General features: G+C 40.3%; 2 protein-coding genes across 2 annotated transcripts; both read right to left on the bottom strand.

Moving 5' to 3' along the window:
- Positions 1 to 1,854: 1,854 nt before the first annotated feature.
- Positions 1,855 to 4,428, bottom strand: LOC123773763 (pre-mRNA-splicing factor Slu7-like). Its single transcript, XM_069312346.1, has one exon. It carries the CDS (start codon positions 3,586 to 3,588, stop codon positions 2,092 to 2,094), a length of 1,497 nt encoding a protein of 498 aa, XP_069168447.1. The 5' UTR covers positions 3,589 to 4,428; the 3' UTR covers positions 1,855 to 2,091.
- Positions 4,429 to 10,841: 6,413 nt separating this feature from the next.
- Lamtor2 (Late endosomal/lysosomal adaptor, MAPK and MTOR activator 2) lies at positions 10,842 to 26,825 on the bottom strand. Its single transcript, XM_045767688.2, has 3 exons — positions 26,560 to 26,825; positions 25,223 to 25,385; positions 10,842 to 11,101 (listed from the first exon to the last, which is right to left on the bottom strand). The coding sequence occupies exons 1-3, from the start codon at positions 26,625 to 26,627 to the stop codon at positions 10,955 to 10,957; spliced, it is 378 nt and encodes a 125-aa protein (XP_045623644.1). The 5' UTR covers positions 26,628 to 26,825; the 3' UTR covers positions 10,842 to 10,954.
- Between the last annotated feature and the right edge of the window lie 281 nt (positions 26,826 to 27,106).

Raw genomic sequence — 27,106 nt, 5'->3', positions numbered from 1 at the left:
AGGTGGATGGGGTGAGGTGGTATTTAATAGGGTATTAATTTCATCAACACAAGACAGAACACGAAACAATGGGTATTGAATAGAAGTGATTGTAGAAAGCCTATTGGTCCATATTTCTTGATGCTTCTATATTGGAGCGGAGTCTTGAGGTGGGTAGAATATAGTTGTGCATTAATTGGCTGTTGATTGCTGGTGTTGACTTCTTAATGTGCAATGCCTCGCAAACGTCAAGCCGCCTGCTATCGCTGTATCTATCGATGATTTCTGTGTTGTTTACTAGGATTTCTCTGGCGATGGTTTGGTTGTGGGAAGAGATTATATGTTCCTTAATGGAGCCCTGTTGCTTATGCATCGTTAAACGCCTAGAAAGAGATGTTGTTGTCTTGCCTATATACTGGGTTTTTTGGAGCTTACAGTCCCCAAGAGGGCATTTGAAGGCATAGACGACGTTGGTCTCTTTTTGTTTTTTGGTCTCAGCGTTCTGTTTTGTGTCTGGAGAGTTTCTCATGAGTAGGCTGGCCGTTTTTCTGGTTTTATAGTAAATCGTCAGTTGTATCCTCTGATTTTTGTCTGTAGGGATAACGTTTCTATTAACAATATCTTTCAGGACCCTTTCCTCCGTTTTATGAGCTGTGGAAAAGAAGTTCCTGTAAAATAGTCTAATAGGGGGTATAGGTATTGTGTTGGTTGTCTCTTCAGAGGTTGCATGGCGTTTCACTTTCCTTCTTATGATGTCTTCGACGAAACCATTGGAGAAGCCGTTGTTGACTAGGACCTGCCTTACCCTACAAAGTTCTTCGTCGACTTGCTTCCATTCTGAGCTGTGACTGAGAGCACGGTCGACATATGCGTTAACAACACTCCTCTTGTACCTATCTGGGCAGTCGCTTTTGGCATTTAGGCACATTCCTATGTTCGTTTCCTTAGTGTAGACTGCAGTGTGGAAACCTCCGCTCTTTTCCATGACTGTTACATCTAGAAAGGGCAGCTTCCCATCCTTTTCCATCTCGTAAGTGAAACGCAGCACAGAACTCCGCTCAAATGCCTCCTTCAGCTCCTGCAGATGTCTGACATCAGGTACCTGTGTAAAAATGTCAACATACCTGCAGTATATGGCCGGTTTCAAGTTCATGTCGACTAAGACTTTTTGCTCGATGGTACCCATGTAGAAGTTTGCAAACAGGACACCTAGGGGAGAACCCATGGCGACCCCATCTACTTGCTTATACATGTGTCCATCCGGGCTCAAGAAGGGTGCCTCTTTAGTACAAGCTTGGAGTAGATTCCTTAGGATATTAATATTGAGAATTGAGAAACCGATTGAGAATTCTGTAGGTGAGTCAACCGTACAGAAAAAGGGAGGTGGTGAAGGGGAACAGGGACCACAGGAGGGGCAAAAGTCAAAGCACGACATAAGGAAGCGTGAAGGTATTGTAAGGACCGCGCAAGGTAGCAAAGGCAGTAGCGATCATGACGGTCGGAGAGACAGGACGCCGGATTCAACATCCAGGCTGAGGGCACCTACTAGTGTGCTAAAGCCAGAATTTCTGACTAATCAACAATTTCTTTTCACAACTGTTTTATCAATCCAAATACTAAGTCTAGTAGACTGAGCCAATGGATGTATGTTCTTTGAAGCAGCTGTGTTAATTTTATTAATAAAATGTTATATAATAACGTTTATGCACAAGGATTTATTAGTTTCCTGCATGAAGAAGTTTATGGAAAGTTCATATTGACGTAATTTTAATATTCATAACTACCATACTTACAGGAAATCAACATTTCATTTCCCATTTTTTTTCAAAATATATGATCTTGTTCCTCCATCTAAAAGGAAATAAAACCAGTCTCTTGAATTCAACATTTATTATATTACTTTGAGAGTGTTTGATACTGTATTTTCTTTTAAGTATCGGGCACTGATTCTATACAGTCATACTATTCCTTGCAAGGGATGTTGAAGGAATGTATGAAGACCATAAGGCACGTAGTATTACAGATTTTAAAATGGTGTTTTCTATTCTCAACACTCAAATGTAAATATCATTACTCAAAACAGGAGTTATATGATCACCAAACCACACATTATTAAAAAGAGAAACGACGACGTTTCGGTCCGTACTGTTCGATATCTTCACTGCTGGACTCCCTACTACTGCTTTCCTTCCTCTTTTGTTTCTCCGTCTCCCTTTGTATCCTCTCCTCTTGTTTCTTTTGCAACCTCTTTTCTTTCTTTACTTGCTTTTGCATCTTCTCCTCTTGTTTCTTTTGCATCCTCTTTTCTTTCTTTTGCAACCTCTTTTCTTTCTTTTCTTGCTTTTGCATCCTCTTCTTTTCTTGCTTTTGTATCCTCTTCTTTTCTTTCTTTTGCTTCTTCCTCATCTTTTTCTTCTCTCTGTGAATTTCAAGTAAAGTTTTTGTATTTAGCTCTTCTTCAGTAGAACTAGTTTTGTGAGATCTGGTGTTAACAGAAGAGGTAGATGCACTGGGTAATAACTTAGGTTTGGCCTGTTTTCCAGCTTCACCAGTGCAATATGATTTTTTTACAAAAGAATGGCAGCAATTATATCCCCATATGCCATCTTGCCAGTAACTTCCCCAAACACTTGTGTGATTTCCAGGATATACATCTTCTTCATATTTAGATCGTACAGTCTGTTTTTCAGCACGTTGAATAATTTCACCATTTCTGGAGTACTCAACATAATTTTCTGTTTGGGATATTAATAATTTTCTGTTTGGGAAAGGAGCATTTAAATGCTCCTTTCCACCATATTTTTCTAAAAAATCATCAAATGCTTTTTTATTGAACTCTTCCATCTTGTTAACAAACTGCTTTTCAGGCAATTCAAGCTTTGTAGGTTCAGCCTGTAGGCTGACATCTACACCTTTTTCATAAGCATCCAAGGCAGAGAGTTGAGCTTTAGCTTGGTCAACAGTATCTCCTGAAAATCTTGCAAAATTCTCACCAGCAAAGTCAACCTCATCTTTCTTTCTCCCATTGTAAGGGTTCTCTCTCATGGAGCGAGACTTGGCATCGTAATGAGCTGAATCAGGGTCTAAATTTCTTAAGTACTTGGCTGTGTCTTCAGGTATACGCAAGTTACGCACTGTAATTCTCTGCTTACTGTCCACTTTTGTACCTGGCATGTCGACACTGTCAACATTTTTGTCTTCATCTTCAGGTTCATCATCACTCATCTCTTCGTCCTTTAATTTTTGAGCCTTTATATGTCTCCTATAATCTTCAACTTTTTTATGTTCTTCAACAACAGCTGTATTATCTGATGGGTCAAAACCATTCCACCTACCTCTCTTTCTATCAAAGTCGCTTTCTTCTTTTGGTTGTGGACGTTGATGTGTAAGTGTTGGACGACATGAACCAAAGTAGGGTGCTGTAGCTATATATTGAGGAATGTGAGGATTGATGTCTTTACCCTCTTCATCAACAGCAGCTGGGACTGTACCAGCTTTCTGAGCGTCATCAAGTTCCTTAGCCTTCTTCCATTCCTCTCGTGTTTTCTTCGGTTTATCACCCTCAGCTTCATGTCTGCAGAAGGACAGTGGCAGACTTGGTGTGTTCATTTTTTAAATCCTGAAATTAGATATTGTTTAATGTAAATTACAAGCATATATACAATTTACAGTGAACTAGTTAAAGCATGTAGTAAACCTCAATAGCCAATAAAATCTTTCGTACCTGCTATGTGGCATAAAAAATAATATATATATTCAAGTATGGTGCATAAGTATTGTGTTACATTTATTTTATTTATTGCACATTTGTCTATATGTTTCTAAAATATGTATTCCAAATTTTAATGTTACTGATGTTTTACCGATTAATTTGGTCCAATGCAATGCATATAAAAATAAATAAAAACCTAGTAGCGGCTGAAATAAATAAAAGCCGCTACTAGCAAAATTTGTAACGTTAACGTATTTATCGCTTTCTATGGTTGAGGGAGTACAAACATAATTACAGAGGATCTCCACAAGTTAGATACTTAATTTAGAAACCGTACTTGTGGTCAGTCTCGACTCCATTGATGATGTGCACTGAATTTTGTAACAAGCTAATCAAGACTAACTCGTTTAGCTAAATGAATTGTGGGGTTCAGTCCCTGAACCCATTATGTAACCCTTTCCACTACCGCCCACAAGATGGGTATGGGGTGCATAATAAATGAACCGATCATTGCATAATAAACGAATTGAACTAAACTGTTGACCAAACCACAGACAAGAAAGTGTGTGAAACTAACCTAAAAACTCGGGTTCTAGTTCTGTCTTCTAGCAACATAAGGGTAAATAAATCATCTATAGTTATAAATAATCAATAACTCTTATGGCTTACCTGGGTACCGTTCGGGTAAAGGCGATCACAGACGACAAACTGTCAAGTGGTGGAAGATTCACTCGTTTTCCTCAAACAGAAAATTTCTACGCCTTTGCAAGCAGGCTCATAAAACTGTTGGAAAAAATATTGCTTGGTAGCAATAATCACCAGTGATTATTTACGCGATTGATTGATAAAGATTAAGCCGTACCCATGAAGTGGCACGGACATGAATAGCCCGTAAGAATTATTTACGCTTGAAACAGTGGCTTATATACCCTCTTAGAGGAGAGGTGCACTTCCTTCTTCTTCCTTCCTCATGTCATTATCCCCTTACCTGAGTAACACAAGAACATAAGAATGAAGGTAACTGCAGAAGGCCTATTTGCCCATACGAGGCAGGGGTCTATTTATTTAGGCAACGTCTATTTATATTCACCCAATCTCATTCATATATATGTCTAATCTACGCGTTAAACAATCAAGGGATCCTCCTTCTATTATGTTACGCAGTATATGGTTCCACAAAACAACAATCTTATTACAGAACCAGAATTTACCCAGTTCTTTCCTAAATCTAAACTTGTCCAACTCATACCCATTGTTTCATGTTCGGTCTTGCGTTGACACTTTTAATACCCTATTAATATCCTCCTTGTTATGCCCATTCATCATTTGTAATTTATTTTTAATAAATGTCCAGGTGAACGTGTCCAGCGTAGGATGACTAAGTTAATTCCCCAAATTAGAAATCTTTCATATGAAGAAAGATTAATAAAGCTTAAATTGCATTCACTGGAAAGACGAAGAGTTAGGGGTGACATGATAGAAGTTTACAAGTGGGTGAATGGACATAACAAAGGGGATATTAATAGGGTATTAAAAGTATCAACACAAGATAGAACACGAAACAATGGGTATAAATTGGATAAGTTTAGATTTAGGAAAGACTTGGGTAAATACTGGTTCCGTAACAGGGTTGTTGATTTGTGGAACCAATTACCGCGTAACGTGGTGGAGGTGGTGTCCCTCGATTGTTTCAAGCGTGGGTTGGACAAGTATATGAGTGGGATTGGGTGGTTATAAATAGGAGCTGCCTCGTATGGGCCAATAGGCCTTCTGCAGTTACCTTTGTTCTTATGTTCTTATCTGCAAATTTGTAGATGATACAAAAATCGGTAGGGAAATTAACACGGAAGAAGACTCGCTATCACTTCAAGTTGATCTAAATAGGGTTTTAAAATGGTCAAAAGACTGGCAGATGCAGTTTAATGCTAATAAATGTAAAGTTTTGAGGCTAGGTAATGACGATAAGAGTTACAAGATACGAGCTAGATGGTGTTGAGATTGCGAAGTTGAATTGCGAAAGGGATCTGGGAGTTATGATAAGTAAGAATTTAAAACAAAAGGATCAATGCATGAATGTTCGTAATAAGGCAAATAGGACACTGGGATTTATTAATCGCAGCGTTAGTAACAAGACACCTAGTGTGGTTCTTCAGCTATATCTTGCTCTGGTTAGGCCCCATTTAGATTATGCAGTTCAGTTTTGGTCGCCGTACTATAGAATGGATATAAATTCACTTGAACGTGTCCAGCGAAGGATGACTAAGTTAATTCCCCAAATTAGAAATCTTTCATATGAAGAAAGATTAACAAAGCTTAAATTGCATTCACTGGAAAGGCGAAGAGTTAGGGGTGACATGATAGAGGTTTACAAGTGGATGAATGGACATAACAAAGGGGATATTAATAGGGTATTAAAATTATCAACACAAGACAGAATACAAAACAATGGGTATAAATTGTTTAAGTTTAGATTTAGGAAAGACTTGGGTAAATACTGGTTCGGTAACAGGGTTGTTGAATTGTGGAACCAATTGCCGCGTAACGTGGTGGAGATGGGGTCCTTCGATTGTTTCAAGCGCAGGTTGGACATTTATATGAGTGGGATTGGGTGGTTATAGATAGGAGCTGCCTCGTATGGGCCAATAGGCCTTCTGCAGTTACCTTTGTTCTTATGTTCTTATGAGTATAGGGACACCATTATCGTGCAATTTGCGGACGACGTAACACACGTCATAAGAACATAAGAACAAAGGCAACTGCAGAAGGCCTGTTGGCCCATACGAGGCAGCTCCTATTCTATAACCACCCAATCCCACTCATATACTTGTCCAACCCGTGCTTGAAACAATCGAGGGACCCCACCTCCACAATGTTACGCGGCAATTGGTTCCACAAATCAACAACCCTGTTACTGAAACAGTATTTACCCAAGTCTTTCCTAAATCTAAACTTATCCAATTTATACCCATTGTTTCGTGTTCTGTCCTGTGTTGATACTTTTAATACCCTATTAATATCCCCCCGGTTATGTCCATTCATCCACTTGTAAACCTCTATCATGTCACCCCTAACTCTTCGCCTTTCCAGTGAATGCAACTTAAGCTTTGTTAATCTTTCTTCATATGAAAGATTTCTAATTTGGGGAATTAACTTAGTCATCCTACGCTGGACACGTTCAAGTGAATTTATATCCATTCTATAATATGGCGACCAAAACTGAACTGCATAATCTAAATGGGGCCTAACTAGAGCAAGATATAGCTTGAGAACCACACCAGGTGTCTTGTTACTAACGCTGCGATTAATAAATCCAAGTGTCCGATTTGCCTTATTACGAACATTTATGCATTGATCCTTTTGTTTTAAATTCTTACTAATCATAACTCCCAGATCCCTTTCGCAATCCGACTTCGCAATCACAACACCATCTAGCTCGTATCTTGTAACTCTATCATCATTACCTAACCTCAGAACTTTACATTTATCAGCATTAAACTGCATCTGCCAATCCTTTGACCATTTCAAAACCCTATCTAGATCAACTTGAAGTGATAGTGAGTCCTCCTCCGAATTAATTTCCCTACCGATTTTCGTATCATCGGCAAATTTGCAAATGTTGCTACTCAAACCTGAATCTAAATCATTTATATATATTATAAACAACAGAGGTCCCAGGACAGAGCCTTGAGGCACTCCACTTACAACATTTTCCCACTCTGACTTGATTCCATTTATACTAACTCTCTGTTTCCTTTGGTATAGCCATGCCCTAATCCAGCTTAATATAGAACCCCCAATACCATGAGACTATCTTTTTAATCAGTCTTTCATGTGGCACTGTATCAAAAGCTTTGCTAAAGTCAAGGTATACAACATCGCAATCCTTACCACTATCAACTGCCTCAACAATGCTAGAATAAAAAGATAACAAATTTGTTAAACATGAACGGCCATTTATAAAACCATGTTGCGACTCAATTATTAATTTATGTTTTTCAAGATGAAGACGAATTTTATTTGCTATTATAGATTCGAGCAACTTTCCCACAATAGACGTTAGGCTAATTGGTCGATAGTTAGACGCAAGTGATCTATCTCCTTTCTTAAAAACTGGTATCACATTAGCAACTTTCCAAAACTCTGGCACTCTGCCTGTCTCTATTGATTTATTAAATATGGTTGACAGTGGGTCACAAAGCTCCTCATAACATCTAACCCAAGCAGCCAAGCATGCAACTGTAACCTGTAAGGCAAACGTAGAACTAGCCAGGACTACTAACTGGGAAAGGAAATGGAGGATTACCACTAACCCAGAAAAGATCCAATTAAGCACTGTCGGCTGTATGGCCTTCTCAATCGAAAATGGTGGGGGGGGGGGGGGATAAGAATCAGGGGTGAACCCATAGCCATCTCAAACTCCAACACAGTGCTCGGTTACAACTTCAACAGGCTACTCAACTCCTCCCGGTACGTATCCCAGAAGACAGCGATGGCCCAGGGCTCACTGGCGAGGCTCTTCCGTTTCAAGCAAGCCCCATCCCACATCAAGCTCCACCTGTACAGAATGATCATAAGGCCTAGCCTGGAATACCCTTACGTTCCCCTGAACCTCACCAACAAATCCAACATGCTGAAGATCCAACGAGTACAAAATAAAGCACTTCGCTTTGCGGAGATCCTGACTCTGATGGACAGGGTAAGAACTGACCAAATCCATGAGACGCTCAACATGAAGCCAATGAACATCAGGCTCAGCTACCTGGCCAGAAGACAGCTGTACCGCATGAAGAACATATATGTCCCAGACCCCGAAGATCCCTACGTAGCAGAAAACACCACCAGCGACTACGAGATCCACGAACCACCACACAACCAGAAGAATCACTCAATATATATATTAAAAAAAAATAAATAAAACTACTGTACAACAAAAAAATATAAAACCAAAATATAAATTTTGGGTATAAATTGGATAAGTTTATATTTAGGAAAGACTTGGGTAAATACTGGTTCAGTAACAGGGTTGTTGATTTGTGGAACCAATTGCCGCGTAACGTGGTGGAGGTGGGGTCCCTCGATTGTTTCAAGCGCGGGTTGGACAAGTATATGAGTGGGATTGGGTGGTTATAGAATAGGAGCTGCCTCGTATGGGCCAATAGGCCTTCTGCAGTTACCTTTGTTCTTATGTTCTTAAAAACCCTTTGTCGTGGTATCAGAAGTGTAACTACCCTGATGTTGCTAAGATTAACCTCCTTCAGCCTACTTCATCGGCTCTAGTGCTTTAGGACACCAGCAAGGTCACAAACACTAGCCCCCCCAGCCAATGTACTGACAACCCAACATAACACATATGCAAACAAACAACACATATGTCAACCCATGGTGGACAGGCCACCGAACTTTCAAACCTCCTCTCTCTCTCTACACCCATATCCTCTTCCTGAATTTCATCTCCCCATCCCTCTACCTCCTCCATCCTTTCCAATCCCTTCACATACAAGATTTTGTTGAAATTCTTGGTTGACTATTGCTCTCAGACAATCTCTCATTTACAATCCAAGGTTACATTCAATTTCTCCTTAAATTGAAATTCAAATTAAAAAAATCCGAAAGGCAGATGCTTTGGCTAACTCATCATGCATTCGGAGGCCAACACGAGATGGAGACCACATGAATGGACTGTTGCCATCATTAATAATTTTGTTGTATTTGTGTCTAGCTTCAGACTCGAGCATGTTAGTTATGTCCTGAAGAGTTGAGAACAATTAAGGATATTAAAGTCACTTAAAATTAATGTATCAAGGTTGGAGACTAGTACACATTTCAGTACAAGAAGCAAGGCAAATAGTTCGGTCTGAAGGGTAGAGACTCGTCTGTTTATACAGACTCCCCACTCAAAATGTAAGTCATCGCCCATTGTTAGGACAAATGCACTTCCAGCTGCACCCATGGGGGCAGTGTAGGGAACCATCAATGTATATGATTTGAGAGAGAGAATGCTCTGTGGACAGAGCATCAACATGGCCTAAGGCATTGAACTTTGCCTCAAGACAAAGCTTGGGCTGATCTCTATTTTGCTTCTTGAGTGGAAAGGGAGGGATTTGTAGCGGGTAAACAATATACTCGCTCCAACCTCTCATTAGCTTAATGGCGTAACTCATTACATTTTAATTCATGTGTTTAAATTCAAATAATTTTTGCCGTTTTATATTATTTAATTCCATAATTTTTCTAAATGTTTCTCATTTACATTTCTTTTCAAGTTCATGTTTTTGGGTTAGTTGCCTACTACAGTATTTATTTCAAGCTCTGTTCTGTCTATATCATCAGGGCAAATGGTGGGGACCTTTGATAAGCCACCAGCCTCCTGTCCTCGTCAAGGTCTCTAATATTAGTGGCCCTCAGGTAAAGTTAGGTAAATATGTTTAGTCTCTGATGTCATTCCCTAGAGCAGTGATTCCCAAACTATGGTCATTACCCTTATTAATGGCCCCCTACACTCAGTAAAAGCCCCCCCCCCTCCTCCACTGCAGTTTAGGAACCAGTGCCCTAGAGGGAAGAAAGCATTCAGCTCATTTCAATTTTTCTGCCATGGTTTTTTTTTTTAATTTGTTAAGTCACGTGTTATGTGACATGCAAGCATTGCAAACATCAAATCTGCTCCACACTATGTAACATCTTACCAGCACCAATATTAATGTTAGCTTCTATATTGAAACTACAATATTAATTGCCTGTAATCAAATGGAGCCAGATAATGAATTCAATTTTTTCTTTGTAAGTTTAAACTGCATTCAAAAAGGACAGAAAAGTTGTTCAAGAACCAGAGGTCACAGATTCAACATATGTAAAGATGCTAAAAAATTACAAGGTTCTCTTTTGCAAACAGTGGTAGATGATTGGAAGATAAGTGAGGTGGTGGTGGATGCCAAAATCATCATACCATTTCAAAGCATCATACGATAGAGTTTTGGAAAAATGGGACATCATGAGCATAGCTCTCATCCTGTAACTACACTTAGGTATTTACAAAAACAGAAAATATTGTGCTACAACATCACTCTCTACAACTAATTTAATTGGATAAATAAGACATCATTGCATAATGCCATATAAACTAGAGCCTTTCAGGAAAATCAAACTTAAGAGATATAATCAGTTGGCCTTACATGTAAGCACTTTATTACTATGAGCAAAATTGTTTAGACAATACAGTACAAGGTAAACATAATAGAAGTAGAAAATGCCACGATGTAATGATGTTCATGCTGCAGCAACCTGCCGCAATGGTCCATCTAGATACTTGGCAAGGGCCTGGGTCTTGGCTCGAAGAAGACCAAATCCTACATTGTCCTTGGCATAGATGCAGAGGAGAAGATTTGCCACTTGTGTCACGCATACTTTCCCATCCTGTCAAATACAGTTCCAAGATCAGTTCTGCCCATGTATTGTATATTAATTAATATTTTCATTAAAGAACAAAATACATAGGTTAAATTCTGAAGGTCAATTTAGGGCAATCAATTTTATTCTACTTTACTGGATATGTACTTTTTCCAAGAAAACACATGGTTCATAAAATAGACAATGAAAAAATGATATTTAACAGTCATTTGTTGCTTTGAATTTTATGGGCCATTTAATACTCAGCAGAAAAGCTTGATCCCCCATAAGCAAGATACAACTTAAAATTCTGTGTTCATGCTGCCCTTGTAGTACTGTAGCTGTCACAATTTTTCAACACAATAAATATAGATTTTTTTAGTAGTACATATCCATCTCGTAGTAAATGTAGTAGTGCATTTCCATCTCGTGTTATATTTGTTTGTACTATATTTGTAAAAGAATACAATTGTAAAATAGATACCAATACCATTTTATTCTGATATACAGTACCTCAACTATATTTTAAATATGACATTTTTTAAATGGAAAGTGGTATTTATTTTAAGGTACTGTACATACATGTACAGATCCTATAAGAAAATGGTTAAGTTAAGCTTTTTGGGATTAGTGTATATTTATATGTATAAGAGACAGTGGTGTGGAATATGGAAAAAAACAAATTAAACTTCCCTTTTTGAACATAGTAGCTTTCCATAGTTGAATTATGTGATCCTTAGTAGACTAAGTACAGTACTTGCACAAAGCGTCAATAACGTGGCTGAAAAATGTCGACCAAACCACACACTAGAAATTGAAGAGACAACGACATTTCGATCTGTCCTGGACCATTATAAAGTCGATTGTGACTATATAATGATCTGACTTGATAACGGTCCAGGATGGACCAAAATGTCGTCTCTTCAATTTCTAGTGTGTGGTTTGGTCAGCAAACCCTAATTTCCACCCAGCCTAGACAAGCACACACATGGTTGGGAAATGAAGAGCTACCAAGGCAGGGCAACACATTTGGGAATATTTCCTTACATGTAGCAGTAAATAGGTACCTATGAGTTATGCAACTAATGTGGGTTGCATTTTGGGGAAGCTCTGTTCTTGGCCCAAGAGGACCTAAAAAACCTTACAGCCTTCTTGTCCCAGACAATGGAAATTTTTTATTTCTGAGCAAGACCTTTCCATAGCTCTCCAGCGCTTTCTCACCCTGATGCCAATAATTTACTTGAGCAACAAGTAAGTAATTATCAAAAAAAGGCACCAACCTGGGAAGGTATGTAGCACCATCAAATGTGCGGAATAATCAGAGGACACTAAATATCACCAAGGATGCCAATACAAGAACAGAAACGCATAAGGCAAATGATACCAAAAGTATTTGATTCACCAAGAATTCTATTGAAGGACAAGCGACCGCGAAGGACGGTCGGAAAGCAAGACACATGCTCATCCTGGAAGTCAGGATATTAAAAAAGGACATGCACGACTGTACGAGAGACGTACAGTCGAGACGTCTGGGAACCCCAGACAGAGAACCAGGAGGGGGCCCCTTCGGGACAGAACGTAAAGGAACAGGGAAGGAGGCGGTGGGTGTGTCTGGGTCTAAGGCCTGGAAATGGTTGTGAGACTGAGGAAGGTGGGAAGGATGAGGAGAGGAAGAGCGCAACACGTGAGCATAAAAGACACCAGCGAAAGGGGGAAGACAGCGAACTTGGCACCTCGCCTCAGGAAAAGACAAACGTTCCCGGTGCTTCAAGTTGAGGACGGCTGCCTCAAGCTTGTAATGTATACATGCCCGGGAGAAGGTATGGTGGGCCTCACTGCAATTGAGGCAGCGAGTCTGGGGAGAAGTGCACTCTGATTTAAGAATGACCTTCGTCCCCACACAAGGGACAGAGAGAGAGAGAGAGAGAGTACTGGAGCATCGGAGGGCACCATGCCCAAACTTCTAGCACTCATTACAGAGCCGAGGAGAAGGAATGTACTCCTGAGTGAAGCACCTGGCACCAGCAAGAATGACAGAGGGCAGAAGGATCCTACCATCAAAGGTAATTTTCACAACTCGAAGGGGCTGACGGCGACGACCGTGAGGGAGACATGTAAACGTGTCCACCTGGAGGACAGAATGGCCCTGGGCTTCAAGGATACGCTTGAAATCTTCGTGGCAGTCCTTTAGATTCCTAACACCAGTCAGAACATGGTGCGGGAGAAGAGTGCCAACACTGGTTTTTAACCGAGCGTTCTTGGAGACCCAAACAGGGGTCTCACCAATGCAAGATAAGGCGGCCAAGCGGGTAGCTGCATCCTGAGGAGCAGCAATGACACTTGTACCGAGATGGGTGGGCTTGAAAGTAACAAGAAACTTCCACGGAATCAACAAGGTGCCTATGGAGGGAAAAATTGTCAGGAGTAGAATCTAATCAAAATACTTAGTCCACGTAGCAGGACTAAACAAGGCGTGGTATGAATTAGAATGGGAAGGGATCATGTGGGTGTGGCCACAATGGGGACGGCGTTGAGAACGCCCAGAGAGGGGTTAAAAGGTGCAGTAGTTACAATAAGAGACAGAGCTGGGCCAGGGGACAAGGTGCTCACCACTGGGGGCATAGGGCTCAATCCAACCACAGAGGAGGGAGGGGGAGCCGAGGGAAGTAGTCAGGAGCAGCTAGGTCTGGGCCCAATGTAGCATGGGCTACAGAGCCCGGTCTTCCAACACAGTCCAACTCGGGGGCCTGGTAGCCCACCCCACGAGCTCGAGAAGTCATAAGAGGAATAGGAGTCATTGGCATGAAAACGAGAAGGAAGACTTTCATTCACGAATGTGCCCCCCACACCCACCACACACACACACACACACACACACAAAATTAGAGGATTGGACACCCAACAAGAGACATGTTGCAGGTCTTGCCGGGGCGTCCCAGAAGTGCGTCGTGAGTATACTCCCCACAAACGCCACCTTAAGAACCATCAGTCCGTTGAGATAGGGTTCAGTGAAGAAAGAAGGACTGACAATAAAAGCGTCCCCTCGCTTGAGATGTTTGGATATCACAGTTCTACAGGTGAGAGAGTTTGCCTCCTCAAATACCTGGGCATCAAAACAGAAGAAGTCCAAGAGAATAATCAAGACTGGCAAAAGGTCGGCAGGAAATGACAATTAGAAAGGACAAGAGGGGGGGGGGGAATTAAACAAGGGAAAGGAAAAAAAAAGAGATCCAGCACAATTAAAGACAACAGCAGGAGCACAAGGCCCCAAAAGGATAGAGGACTGATCCATGGAGCATCACACTCCAGCAGCCGCCCACCAAGCTCCCTCACAACGACAACGGGCCAGATAGGGAGGAGGCGCATTCTGATGTGTTTTAGCATCATCAGTACTCTGACAGCAAATGTTCCAATGATGCTAAAATGTGTCCTCCAAATGCTATTCAAAAACATCTGTATATTCATCGCACAATCTATTATAATTACAGTTTTGCTCTTGCATCTATTCTCTAGAGAATTTATTTGCAAACATATTCACACCAAGATTCTAGTTATAAACAACAAATAACTGAGAAAACAAAATGATTGTAAAAAAAAAATTCTCATTGCTGAGCAGCCTGTGAGTGGGCCATGAAGCCCAGAACATTTACTGTTGGTAACATGCAGAGAGGTTGGACCACCAGAGTGCTAATTGACGAGCTGGAATGAGGTTTTGCAACTGGTACCCCCCCTTCCCCCCGTCTTCCATCTTCTATCTCTAGCTTACTGGAGGGGTCAACAGTTGTTGCAAATTAAAGACATTTTTTCTGTGTTGGAGAGCAATGATCAGTATTTAGTGTCAGATATGAGAATTTATCAATGCTATCATGGTTGACGCCTCTTCATATTAACCTCAATGCGTACCAGACTGTCAAGGTGCAAAGTGTTTTGATATAAATATATACTGTATAAATTTCTGTGCTAGGATGTACTTTTTTATGAGGCTGAGGTGGTATTGTTATAACAGTAATTGCAAATAAGTAAATAAAGAACTTTTTTAACAATCCTGTGAAATCTGCCTTCTACTTTGATCATAACTGGTTTGGATGAAGACTGAGTTTAGTATGTTCATTCTTCAATAAATTAATATACTGTACTGTACTGTATTACCATTGGTTTTACAATTTTTATTTGATTTACTCATGTACATTTGACCAAGTGATAAGTGACATATGTACAATACTGTTCAAGCTTATTTATCCGGACTATATAGGAAGGATAATCCGGACCGGATTATCATGCAGATAGGCAGATAAGCAGAATTCTTAGCAAGGAAGTCCAAAAACAGCCACACAGTATTTACAGTTTTTTTTACCACAACCAACATAATTCAAATTTCTACACACTATAAATACAAAATAAAATTTAAAACAAACATCACCTTACCGTGTTGTAGGTTGTCTCCTTATTTGATAATATCAATTTTCAAACGTATAGTTCTTGAAAATTTACTTAACCAAATCTCTGGATACCCAGGTTTCTGTCTGGATATGGAGACGTTTTGCCAGAAAATTATCCAGACAACTCTGGTTGGATAACCCAAATATTCGGGGTAGCAGACTTCGGATAACTGAGCTCACATTGTGTTTACATTAATAGTCACTATATACTGTAATTTGCTTCTACTTTATATTAATATATGTCAGTGTTTCAGTTCTGTGTGTGACACCTATGTTGAATTCTATTGACAATAGCCAAATGATAATAGCAGACTTGATTTACTCCGAGTTGTTATTAATTGAATAGCTGTGTTTTTCATTTATTCATTATTTAATACTGGAATTGTCTTAGTAAATGTTTATATACAATATTTAACCAGTGCTAATCAAAGCTAGGGTGTGACAGATCTGTTATACATTTTTTTTTTGTAGGGAGTCTGGAGCAAGTGGTTCTACAGTGGCTGGTTGAAAAAAAGTTAATAAAGCTTTATGCACTCTAAAGTATACAATGTAATCTATATTTAAATTAGGTTGACTTAATATGGATGCATTCTGACAGGCTGGCGTGGCAGAAGCCTAGGTGAAGAAAAAGAAAATTTGGTTCCACCGAACAATTTCGAAGTGAACACAAACTGTTCGCTCATGATGCAAGAATTCAATAAAACAAAGCTGGTTCGATCAAAGGTCCCATTGTATTTGCTAGTTGGTCAGCAAGCTATTATTGTGAACTTAAATATTAATAAACCTTTAAACATTATGGGGGTGTTTTGCTGGATATGCATATGGGGCCAGATTCACGAAGCAGTTACACAAGCACTTAAGAACCTGTACATCCTTTCTCACTCTTTGGCGGCTTTGTTTACAATTGTTAAATAGTTAGTGAGCTCCGAAGCATGAGGAGGCTGTTTATAACAATAACAACAGTTGATTGTGAAGTTTTTATGCTTGTAAACTGTTTAATAAATGTAACCAAAGCCGTCAAAGATTGAGGAAAAATGTACACGTTCGTAAGTACTTGCATAACTGTGCACTTGTGTAACTGCTTCGTGGATCTGGCCCCTGGTTTTTGGTGGATATATGTGGGCAGGGAAACCAAGTACCTGTCAAACTAATATGGATAATGCTCAAAGATACAGAGACCATTAGTACTTTGGTAGACCAATGATCATGAGAGAGGTCGGAGATTGGTCTCCAGACATGTCTAGTGGCTGACTTTTTACCATGCTACATTAAGTCTCTGACCACTTCCAGAGACTAGCATGTCATTTAATTTTGAGTTTATGTGCAGACGATGAGTCACAATAACGGGGCTAAAGATATGATTACAAAACCACACACAAGAAGATGAAGCAACGACAACATTTTGGTTTGTCCTAGACCATTATGAAGTCGACTGTAATGGGAGCGAGGTGGTGGTTGTTTAAGATTCAGCTACTGGGAACAAAAAGTTCCAAGTAGCATGGGCTATGGTGAGCCCGTAGTAGACTTACCTGGCACAGGAAAGGGGCTGGGGAGCAAGGGAGGCATGGGCATTAAATAAGGCAAGAGTGAGGTGAGGAGCAGGTAAGAGGAGGTGGTAAGGTGGGGGAGCAGGTATGAGGTGGTGGTAAGGTGGGGGAGCATACCACCTCCTCTTACTTGCTGCCCCCCACCTTACCACCTCCTCCTCTAGGTAAGGAGGTAAGGTGGGGGAGCAAGCCAGCTAGAACCCAAGAGCAGCCCCCAAACCAATGCCAAGGACCATCTTCAAAACCAAAAAAAACAGCAGACGGTCCACTTATGCTTACATTGCCGCATTGGAAAAAGATCATCCAGAATCAGATCTTAGAGGCAGATATAACATATTCACAGCTAATCCAGATATAATTACAAACCTCAGGAATACAAAAGACTTAGTTGAACTGAAACCAGAGGAAAAAATCACCAAAATGATAGTACAACATTACCCGGTTAAAGTTCATGCAAACAGACTCTTAAAATGCCCAAATGTCACAACGGCAGAAAGGTGTAAGCACGACAATGTAGAAACAAGACAGGTCATTGTAACAATAAAAGGACCTCGCATCAACACTCAATGTTGAGATCTATGGACAATTCAGTCTAACGCTGTACAATCCAGAACTCCAGTGCTGTTACAGATGTCAGCGCTTCGGCTACCATAAAGATGGCTGCAGAGGCCCAGAATGATGTGGAGTATGCAGCGAGCTCCACAACACCAACATATGCAAAAATCTGCATAAAGAAAGCAAACCAACAAATGCAAAACGTCCAAATTGCGGGAATACACATCACGCTTGGAACAAACAATGCCCAGAAAGGGTAAAAAGAATACAAATTTTCGGACCTACCCAGCAACCCAAAGCCACAACTTCTAGACCACAATCGACAAGACTCTCAGTTAAAAGCCAGTGGTACACTCGTGGGCAAGTTCAAATAAATTAAGATACAAATCAGCAACAGACTAAACCACCAATTCCTTCTAATCTGAGCAAGAACAGGGCCTCCAATAACTGGAGAAAACAAAGTACTACTCCACAAGGCAAAAACAACAACCGAATAGATCAGGGCAGCAAAACAAATACACCAGCTACTGCCTCCAAGACCTCCCAAGCACGAATGACGATCCCTACATTATCAAATGCCCCAGTAGCTGGATGTAGCAAAGATGCTAGGACCCAACCAAGAGTCCTCACCTACCAAGAAAAAAGAAAGGCAGCCAAAGGCATATCAAGTAACTACTGTTCCAATGGTTATTGCCTCCCTGAAAGAGACCTTCAGCAAGATGCTTGACAAAACATTCAAAGCACTGGAACAGACCAACCCACAATCAAGGAAGGAAATGTTAACAAAGTTAAAAAAATAATCTATTGAACTTATTTCTTCCACACTTCTAAAAGCTCTACCTGAAAAGGTTGACGAAGTAGAAGTCGAAGAAGGTGACGAAGCTGAATTGTTTCAGCACCCAATAGCAGTCTCTACCCCAACCAAAAAGACACAAGCCGTCGAGAAATCAGCACTTTAGAAACTACCATGGACTCAATGGATTCAACTCTAATAGAATAATGGACAATTTCAAGATTATACAATGGAATATTCAAGGATTAAAAAACAAAGTACTGTACAAGCACTCAGAGCAGTGCTTCAAGGACAACATTGATATTGTTTTACTTAAAGAAACAGTCAACAGGACAAAGAAATATCAATATCCCAGGATATCAAGGGTTTCCACTGCCCAATTGCACAAGGTGGCACCAGAGACATTTCAATTCTAGTAAGAAATCATATCAATGCCATGGCAATCACAAACCTGCTTAATTTAACTGTGGTGAGACTGTCGAAATTATGGGTGTTAATCTCACTATGAGGAACTTGATGCTGTCCATCTACAATGTATACAAGAGCCAGAGAGAACACGACATGGATCTCTCTCTGCAATCTTTGAAATAGCAGTCACTACACCTACTACCATCTCGGGTGACTTCATCGCTCATAGTGAATTACTACTCGATTCACCAAGAACTGACGCCAACGAAAGACATATTGAACACCTTTTGGATAAAGTGCCTGAAATCAGTCTGCTTAACTTGACGGAACCAACCCACATTGGTGGGGGTAAGCTGGATCTCACGTTTGTTTCCACCAGTATTTATGAGTTGTGTTATTGGTCAGTTGACCATGTTCTGACTAGTGGCCACTTTGCTACAAAAACAGTTATTAATTTAGCACTACCTCCCAGACCTCCAGCTCCCGAGCTCGGATGGGACTTTATCAAAGCAAACTGGACGAAGTTTCTGGAATCTCTCGAAACTTGGCACCAAAACTACACTCCTCCGGACAACACCAAAGAAATGGAAAAAGATTTAGTAAATGCAATACAGAGAGCAGCAAATCATGTCATCCCCAAGAGGAAAACAATTACCCAACAACATAAGGACCATTGGTATTACTGTGATAGGATCATAGAACTACATAACAGACTAAATTGTGCACAAAAGAATTTCAGAAGAGACAGTACTGAAGCCAATCTAGTACTTCTTAGAGCTGTCCGAGATCATGTGCACAAAAAAAAAAAAATATAATAATAATAATAATAATAATCAGAGAAGAAAAATTTCTAGTGGTGTGCCAAACTAAATCAGCATACATCCTTGTGCGACATCTGGAGGCAGATCAACAAGGCCAAAGGAAAATTGCCTCCTGCTCCGCCAGAGCAAGAAGCAGAAAGGTTAGCAAATCTATTTGCTTCAACAGCTGGTTCCACTCAACTTCCTCAAGCAACTCAGACTTATCAACAAAGACTTCAAGCAGCAAAAAAACTAAAAACACAGCTCCAGGTGAGGACAAAATCACTTACAACATGCTGGCCAAGCTAGGAGAAAAGGGTGAAGAAGCCTTCTTGAATCTCATCAACAGAGTATTGGTGACAAGAAGTCGACCACTCTCTTGGAACAGTGCAATTATAGTTCCCATTCCAAAACCCAAAGACCCAGGAAATCCAAGACCCATCTCATTAACAAGCTGTCTGGCCAAAACTGTAGAAAGAATGGCTCTTAATCGAATTGAATGGACAGCCAATCCACTGCACCAAAATATGTTTGCTTACAGAAAAGGTGTTGGAACCACAGAATGCCTTACCTTCCTCCTGGATCAAATCAATGACAAACCTGGAATCCTTATTTTTCTAGACCTAGAAAAAGCCTTTGAGATAGCCAGTGCTCCAGCTACACTGTGCTGCCTTATGGATAAGGAAATCAAAGGACATGCTCTTGCCTTTGCCAAAGAAAGCCTGCTTAACAAAGAAGCTATAGTCAAATTCCAAGGAAAAACATTGTCCTCAAAGAGGCAGGAAAATGGAACTCCGCAGGGAGGAATACTTAGCCCTTTCCTCTTCAACTGTCTCATGGAACAATTCATGAAGCTCAAGTTACCAAAAGCCAAACTGCTTAACTATGCAGACGACTTCATGGTCATCATCAATGGCAAAGGCGCCAGGAACCATGCACAAAAATGTCTAGATATTATCAGCAGGGAAGCGGAATGCATAGTAGTGAAAATAAACAGCAATAAAACCAAAGCAATGGCCGTTAAAATGAGAACTCAAGACATCACCTCGCAATACAAGGTTATGAAATTGAGTGGGTTACCTCTTTTCAATACCTAGGAGTCATAATAGACAGCCAGTTAAAATTCACTCAAGAAATTGAATACCTTCGGCAACGTTGTAAAGCCAGAAACTCGGCTTTGCGCTCCCTGACTAGTCTTAGAGATGGTGCATCCCTACTAGTACTCAAAATGTACTACGTTCAAGCAGTTAGGTCACTCATTGACTATGCTGCTCTTGCTCCTGCTCAGTGATAACCAATGGGAGAAGCTGGATGTGTCTCAAAATGATGCTCTCAGAACAATGCTGGGAGCACCTATATGGACCCGTCGAGAGAATCTAAGAATGGAAACCAACTTACCAGCCTTAGAAAAACAGGATCAAAGAAAGGAGAGCCACCATAACAGCAAAACTTGTTGGAACCACCGTCAGACTGTCAATCAAAGATAGCATACACAGATCACTTCAGAGAAACCTTCAATGTAGAACAAGTGCATGGACAAGGCGCCTGACAGCCGAGTGGACAGTGCTTTGGATTCGTAGTCCTGAGGTTCCGGGTTCGATCCCCGGTGGAGCCAGAGACAAATGGGCAAAAGGTTTCTTTTACCCTGATGCCCCAGTTACTTAGCAGTAAATAAGTACCTGGGAGTTAGACAGCTGCTACGGGCTGCTTCCTGGGGGTGTGTAACAAAAAGGAGGCCTGGTCGAGGACCGGGCTGCTAGGACGCTAAGCCCTGAAATCATCTCAAGATAACAGATAATCTGGTGAAGATTCTAGAGATGGACCATTAAAAACAAACGAGAAGACAGACCACATCAACACTTTCAGCAGCCTCCTCCATGGAAAGAATTGAGTCTAAAGATAATCATTGAAGGATTACCAGTTAAAAAATCAGTGTGACTCGCAGAAGCTCAAAACAGTCATAGAACAACAAATGGAAACCATCTCAAGACCTACAACGACTCACATCTTCACAGATGTTTCAGTTGATCAAGAAAGAGTTTCTGCTGGGGCAGCAGTTTACACTAACAACCATGAAGCTTACTGGAGCATGAATAGTGGGTGCTCAACATTGCAAACAGAATTATATGCCCTGAAGGAGGCCATAAACTATACAATTGAGAATAATTTACATGATGTTATCATTCATTCCGACTAAATCTTCGCTCCAGGCATCGATATCCAGTCAGCACAGAGATAATATACAACTCCTCACAGAAATCCAATATATTGGAAAAGAAGTCCATAATCTAGGATTGTCACTCACCCTTAATTGGTTACCAAATCACATTGGCATAGATGGTAATATAAAGGCACTCACTAGCAAAAACTGCCACTGCTCTATCTGTTGTACAGGTTCAAATTCTGTACCTCCAAGTTTTTTCACAGATTTAAGAGCAAATCAAGAAGAAAATACTCCCAACTATCAAAAGTCTCCACAGAGCCAAAGTAGCAGAAGGAAGATCCACTGCGATATGGTACGAACAAGGCACTGGGTATTACTCCAAGTCTGACAAAAGATATCCAGAGACATTGCAGTGGCCATACACAGACTCAGACTTGGTTACAAGTGCTGCTGGGAGGTAATAAACCTAACAGTTAAAGAGTGTGATATCTGTAGAACAGAAGCAGAGGCGCCACTATTGTGCTACTTACTGGAATGTGAAGCTACTGAAGCCCTGCACATCAAACTCGACATTAATCTAATGACAGCAGCTGCATTAGATGCACATTCCACAGCGACTACAATGATTAGAAAAGCCGTTGAAGAATGGGACTCGCTAGTGAACATTCTGCAACTACATCCGCCACCAAGATAATGTTATTAAAACAATTTTTAATTGTTTTCAAACACTAAAACCAGTGCACTAAAACTGAAGTGAAAAAGATATAGGGAAAAAGGAGGAAACCCCATCTCCATTAAAACTTTGACCCAAAGTAAGAAACTTTGTATCAGAGTACAAAGGTCATCGCGAATAACCGAACTCAATTATGGGCTCACCATAGCCCATGGTACATGGACATTTCGTTCTGAGTAGCTAAATAAAAAACAACAACAACAACGTGGGGGAGCAAGTAAGAGAAATAAGTAAGGTGGGGGAGCAGGTAAGAGGTAAATCCTAGAAGGTAAGAGTAAGGTGAAAGGTAAGAATAGGATGAAAGGTACGAATGGGATGAGTGAAATAATGGGATGAAGGAAGAATGGGATAGGTAAGAATAAGAGGGTAAGAAAAAGGGGGGTAGGCTTATGTCAGGTCATGTTTGTTAGGAAGATTAGAGCATTTGAGTATGTACTGTTAAGAGTCAAAGCAACAAAGCCAGGACTAAGGTTCATGTTGGGTATGTTGTGTATGATTTGATAAGACACATCTGTGAAGAGCAGAAGCAGGAAAGACTATTTTAGAAGAAGACCAATCAATATGATTGATTTTACATCTAGGTCATTTGACGGGTATTAATTTGCTTATCCGGAGACTGATTATGTACCATTTTTTGCACAGGTCTCTGAACATACAGTATGACCTTTCTTGTGTATCTATTAATCTGACATCCTAAACTGCAGGATTCATACATATGCTTGCAAAAATATTCATAATTTTAAACAGCTTTACATTTTGACAATGAAAATAGTTTCCACATGATTCTCATAAGACAGTTACCTAATTGTAGGAAATACTAGTAAATTATTTTATCCAAATATTAAATGGTGGATATCTTCCATAATGACTTATCATTATTTACCCCTACACTGCCATATGCAACTCCACCCCCCCCCCTCATTTGAGTTGTTAATTATATTTAGTCAGGTGCACCTCGATGTGGTACTCTTAAACAGTTGTGCAGTTCAGGGTTTAATTCCCGATGTTGGAAATGGGAAGCTTGCATTCAGGGTTTTGAGAGCCTCACTACTGACCTTACCAAGCATGCAACCCACAACAATGGCATAACCCCCAATACCTATTTACTGCTAGGTGAACAGACGCTTCAGTGAAGGGAAATGTGCCCAACCACGAATCAAACCTCTGGATCCTCAATTGTGAGTCGAGGATGTAGACCACTGTACAGTACTACTGGAATGTATGCAAATGCTATGATGTTGTTTTACTGCACAATGCAGGAAATGGTCTTGAGATGACCAAACTACACAACAGAATATGATGAAACGATGATAATGGTCCAGGATAGACCAAAACAAGTTGTGTGTTAGGGGGAGAGAGATGTTTTAGATTCAGCTACTCTGAACAAGAAGTTCCAAGTAGCACGGGCTATGGTGAGCCTGTAGTGGACTTACCTGCCACAGGAGTGTGCCAGTAACTTTGGAGAGAGAGGATGCTGCTGTTTTAGATTTAGCTGCTCAGAACGAAATGTCCATGTAGCACGGGCTACACGGATATTTATGGCAAGCCCATAAGGGGAGAGAGACAGAGAGGAAGGAACGGGGCAAAGAGTGAGGTGAAGCTCAGGTAAGAGAGGGTAATTTCTAGGTGATGGTAAGGTGGAAGGATAATAAAAAAAAGGAGCTAAGGTGTAAGGTGAGGAACAGGTAAGAGAAGTAATTCCTAGATCAAGGCAATTGTAAGGTGAAGGTAATAGGATGAATGAAGGGTGGGATGAGGTAAGAATAAGAGTAAGAAATAAAACTGGGTAGGCTTAATTCACGTCAAACCTACCCTATTTTATTTTTCTTACACTTCTCTTATTCATATCTCATCCCATTATTACACATCCTTTTGTACCTTTCATCCTATTCTTACCTTTCACCTTACACTTACCTTCATCTGCGAATTATCTTCTCTTGCCTGTTCCTCACTTTACTACCTCTTTTTTTTTTACTATTATTCTTGCATCTTATCACTTCCTAGAAATTATTTTCTCTTACCTGCTCCCGATCTCACTATTTCCTTATTTATTGGCCTGTTCCTTCCTCTCTCCCTGCTCCTGTGCCAGGTAAGTCCACTATGGGCTTACCATAACCCGTGCTACTTCAAACTGTTTGTTTCAAGTAGCTGATCCTAAATCAACAACACCCTCTTTCCCCCCCCAACACACGACTTAATTAATAATGGTCCAGAACGGACCGAAATGTCGTTTCTTCATCTTCTGATGTGTGGTCTGGACTTCATATCTTCAGCCATGTTACTGTGACTCACTGTCTGCAAATGGTCTATTTTTAAACCATCAATGTCTGGATACAGACAACCTTACAATATCTCTATAGGAAATTAGAGCATTTTTTTATGTATCGAACGTTCCTTTATGAGCAACCTTTCTGAAATATTTATTTTGTATATTGGGAGATTTCTTTCAGTATTTGCAAGATGTGTATGGTATATGTTATGTACATCTGTCAATCTGTCTTTCTCAACCATTCTTCAAACACGGCTCTGAAACTTTTTGGTACCAGGTTAATTAACAGTTCATCCAGCATTGCTTTCAGCAACACTTAATAAAAAAAAAAAAGGTAATCACAATCTGAACACTTCCACAACCAATTCTCTTATATTTCCCTACAAATGATGAAAATTATATACAGCAAATCATAGTATGTAAAATGACCCAACATTTACCTCGCATTCCATTAGAACCATATTCAGACGATCTTCTGAAAAGGCATTACGTCCATTTTTCTCATAAACTGCCCAGATGTTGCTTGCAATAGCAGCCGTAACTCGAGCATCACGATCTCCATATCCACTAAATGCCAACAGAGCTCCTTCCAAATTAAGCAACCTGTAAATTATTCTGTTTTTAGTACTGTATGTCAGAACCGATCACAACAAAATACAGCAGCAAGAACACTTAAAATACTGTTATTAAAAGCGGGGAAATATTTTTTTTATCAGAATTTTAGTGCAATAGTTCACCAAATATTTAATTTGCAGCACAGCTACTCTTGTGAACTGTATGGGGTTTGTACCCTGATTTGTCCCATACATGAATTCCTATGACTTGGTAACCCATAGGCGTCACTAGTGTATTTCTGGAGGGAGTCCCCTGGCGACTCTCAAACTATCTTGCCAAAATTGCTCTACACTCAAAGGTCACTAATGTTGTTAGACTGTGCCTGGTATTGTATGTATAGAGCAAATTCTGGTGTCATGTTATACAATAACTCTCACCATTCATACCATAAAGTACGCTACATAATACATTACATTTTTGAGTTAACCATAAACGTCAATAAGTACATAGTAATGGGGTAGAGTGGAGCCCGCCACACTGTGCACTATTTTTTATTTTAATTATCAGGGGAAAGCACCAAGCCATTACGACTTTATAGCACTGGGAAGGGGGTCAGGATAAGGATTTGGGATGGAATGGGGGGAAGGAAGGAATGGTGCCCAACCACTTGGACGGTCGGGGATTGAACGTTGACCTGCATGACGTGAGACCGTCGCTCTACCGTCCAGCCCAAGTGGCTGGCCACTGGGCATGAATGACACACTAAACCTTTACAAAAGATCAACTTGATACCAAGGTATCAGCAGACATTTGAAGGTAGATTTAAACAAAATTAAATGTAAACTTTAGCAAAATACAGAGTAGAATAATAGCTATTCAGAACTGCTATTTGTTTACCCAATCACTTGGGGTGGACAGTAGAGCGACGGTCTTGCTTCATGCAGGTCGGCGTTCAATCCCCGACCATCAAAGTGGTTGGGCACCATTCCTTTCCCCCGTCCCATCCCACATCCTTATCCTAATCCCTTCCCAGTGCTATATAGTCGTAATGACATGGCGCTTTCCCCCTAATAGTCCCCTCCCCCTTCCTCTTGCCTCTCTCCAACATATTTTAAGTAACGTAACCTATGCCATGACTTTTACCATCCATATAGATTACATGAAGCATTGCATAACAAACCATATAATAATAAAATACAAATAAATGATTCAAGAAACTTACAAAGCACTTTGAACTCCGCCAGTATTAGCCTGACTGAGAATTTGGGTGAGTGTTCTTGGTTTTAACATTTTTTGACCCGAAGAGCGGCTGCCAGCACTCCTGTGTGAGCCTAAAATATGATTCGAGTATAAAAGATTTGCCTGGAGGGGACGACACGACAGCGGAGAGTAATTACAGGTTTCTAAATGGTAAATAATAGGGAGGAGTGAGAGACGTATGACACCATACACACACCAGCTGATTCACTCACAGAAAACGGGACGATGACCTTGTGGGAAGAAAATGACGTAAAATTCATTCATAAAGAATTATTTTCACCAGGTTATATGTTTCTATAAGAACAAATGATATTTTGAGTTCTGGGTATTTAAATAACTGCGCTGTAATGTGACTAGGGTCTTCTGATTGAAAATTACGCATTGTATTTTGCACTATTGTATCCGTTTTTAAGATTATCTATATATGTTTATGCAAAGTTTTGACAAATATAAACGAAAGAACTTTAAGTATAAAATGTAAATTGATGTAATTTGCTAAATGTTGCCAC

This window comes from Procambarus clarkii, chromosome 72 (genome assembly GCF_040958095.1).
Source record: "Procambarus clarkii isolate CNS0578487 chromosome 72, FALCON_Pclarkii_2.0, whole genome shotgun sequence".
Classification (NCBI taxonomy): domain Eukaryota; kingdom Metazoa; phylum Arthropoda; class Malacostraca; order Decapoda; family Cambaridae; genus Procambarus; species Procambarus clarkii.
The sequence above is the reverse complement of the archived record's forward strand: the minus strand, read 5'-3'. Positions and strand labels throughout refer to the sequence as shown.